Source organism: Rhagoletis pomonella, unplaced genomic scaffold (genome assembly GCF_013731165.1).
Source record: "Rhagoletis pomonella isolate Grant_MI unplaced genomic scaffold, Rhpom_1.0 Rhpom_scaffold_00004, whole genome shotgun sequence".
Classification (NCBI taxonomy): domain Eukaryota; kingdom Metazoa; phylum Arthropoda; class Insecta; order Diptera; family Tephritidae; genus Rhagoletis; species Rhagoletis pomonella.
This window is the reverse complement of record NW_023458558.1, coordinates 59245429-59246744: the sequence shown is the minus strand read 5'-3', so window position 1 is coordinate 59246744 and position 1316 is coordinate 59245429. Positions and strand designations below refer to the sequence as shown.

The window sequence follows — 1316 nt, the reverse complement described above, 5'->3', positions numbered from 1 at the left end:
ACTACCAACAATTGTAATTGTCTTTTTTTTACTGAATAAGGACAATTGAATAGCAGTGCAAACTAGATAAACCTTTTTAAAATTTTGAGTTTTTCAATATAATTTTTTAACATTTCGTCGTAGGAGTGTCACGTAACGTAAGTTTGGAAATACCCATATTTTATTTAATCATATATTTAGTCTACCTGCATTCGATACAATTGGAATCGAAGTGCGAATATGATCTTCAGTAATTCGAAACACAGTTGCAGGTATAAGGTGCGACACGAAATAATCTTCAGCTGATTAAATAAGCGTTAATTCGAAAATATCAATAATTGGTCACAACCCTTTGAACCCTGGAAAAAAACTGATTTATTCGCAAATTTTCCATAAATTTTGGTGCCCTCTGTAATTCGTTTTTTTTTTTTTTTAACAATGCAAGTTATGCTAAACCTCTTATAAATCGTAATAGGAACGCAAAGCAGAATACTGTGCAACTTTACTTCGCAAAAATAAAACATATAACTATAACGTTTACGTTTACCTTTAAGATACTCGTTTGCCATATTTTGTATGTATTTTTCCTGTTCAGGTAAAAACGCAATCTCTCTAATTCGAAAGCCTCATTAATTCGTAAAATATTACTGGTACCCTTGTGATTGCGAACTATCGGGATCTCACTGTATTTTATTTTGGTTTATGCCATTGCAAACCATTGCAATGGATTAACTAATTTTTATTGCGTCAATATGTATGTGTGTGTGTAAATATTTATGTTATTATTAGCGGGATTCATGAAAGATCGCAAAGCTGGCTACTCAGCTGAATACTTTTGTATGAAAACTTTCTAGCGACAAAATTGCGACACTTCAAAATTATTTGAGCTGACAACACCGGCACACAAACAAAAAATTAGTGTGATGTGCATTTGACCGGACCTACCTATGGTTATTTATTTCGACCCGCAGAATGCGAATTTGTTGAGCATGATTTGGGGTGCCAGCAATTAACTACTTTAGTAGGTTTTGTTCTGCGGCAGTTGAGAAGTGCATAAAAAAATGCATACCCAATGAAGCACGAGCGAATTATTTGTCAACCCAAGTGCGTGTGTGTATTCGCTGCACTTTGTTTTGGCCGGGAGTGCAATACAAGTGCGTGTGTGTGTTCGCTGTTCTTTGTTTATGCGGGAAATGCATAAGGTCCGGTCAAATGCACATCACACTATTTTTTTTTTTGTGTGCCGGTGCAATCATTGCAAAGTCAAAGTCGTGAAACATATGTTTTTTGTTTTATTGTTCTCGAATACTTCAAGGAAAAGTATATCAGTTACGACA

At 34.7% G+C, this 1316-nt stretch overlaps 2 protein-coding genes across 4 annotated transcripts in view; both read left to right on the top strand.

Moving 5' to 3' along the window:
• Window positions 1–1316, top strand: part of LOC118737886 (phosphoribosyl pyrophosphate synthase-associated protein 2) — a 145754-nt gene that overhangs the window by 111300 nt on the left and 33138 nt on the right. The window lies entirely within an intron of this gene.
• Window positions 1–1316, top strand: part of LOC118736735 (sodium-independent sulfate anion transporter-like) — an 11096-nt gene that overhangs the window by 6063 nt on the left and 3717 nt on the right. Inside the window, exons 5-6 of the mRNA XM_036466751.1 lie at window positions 124–137; window positions 181–251. Coding sequence (XP_036322644.1) covers window positions 124–137; window positions 181–251 — 85 coding nt within the window. The remainder of the gene's footprint in view (window positions 1–123; window positions 138–180; window positions 252–1316) is intronic.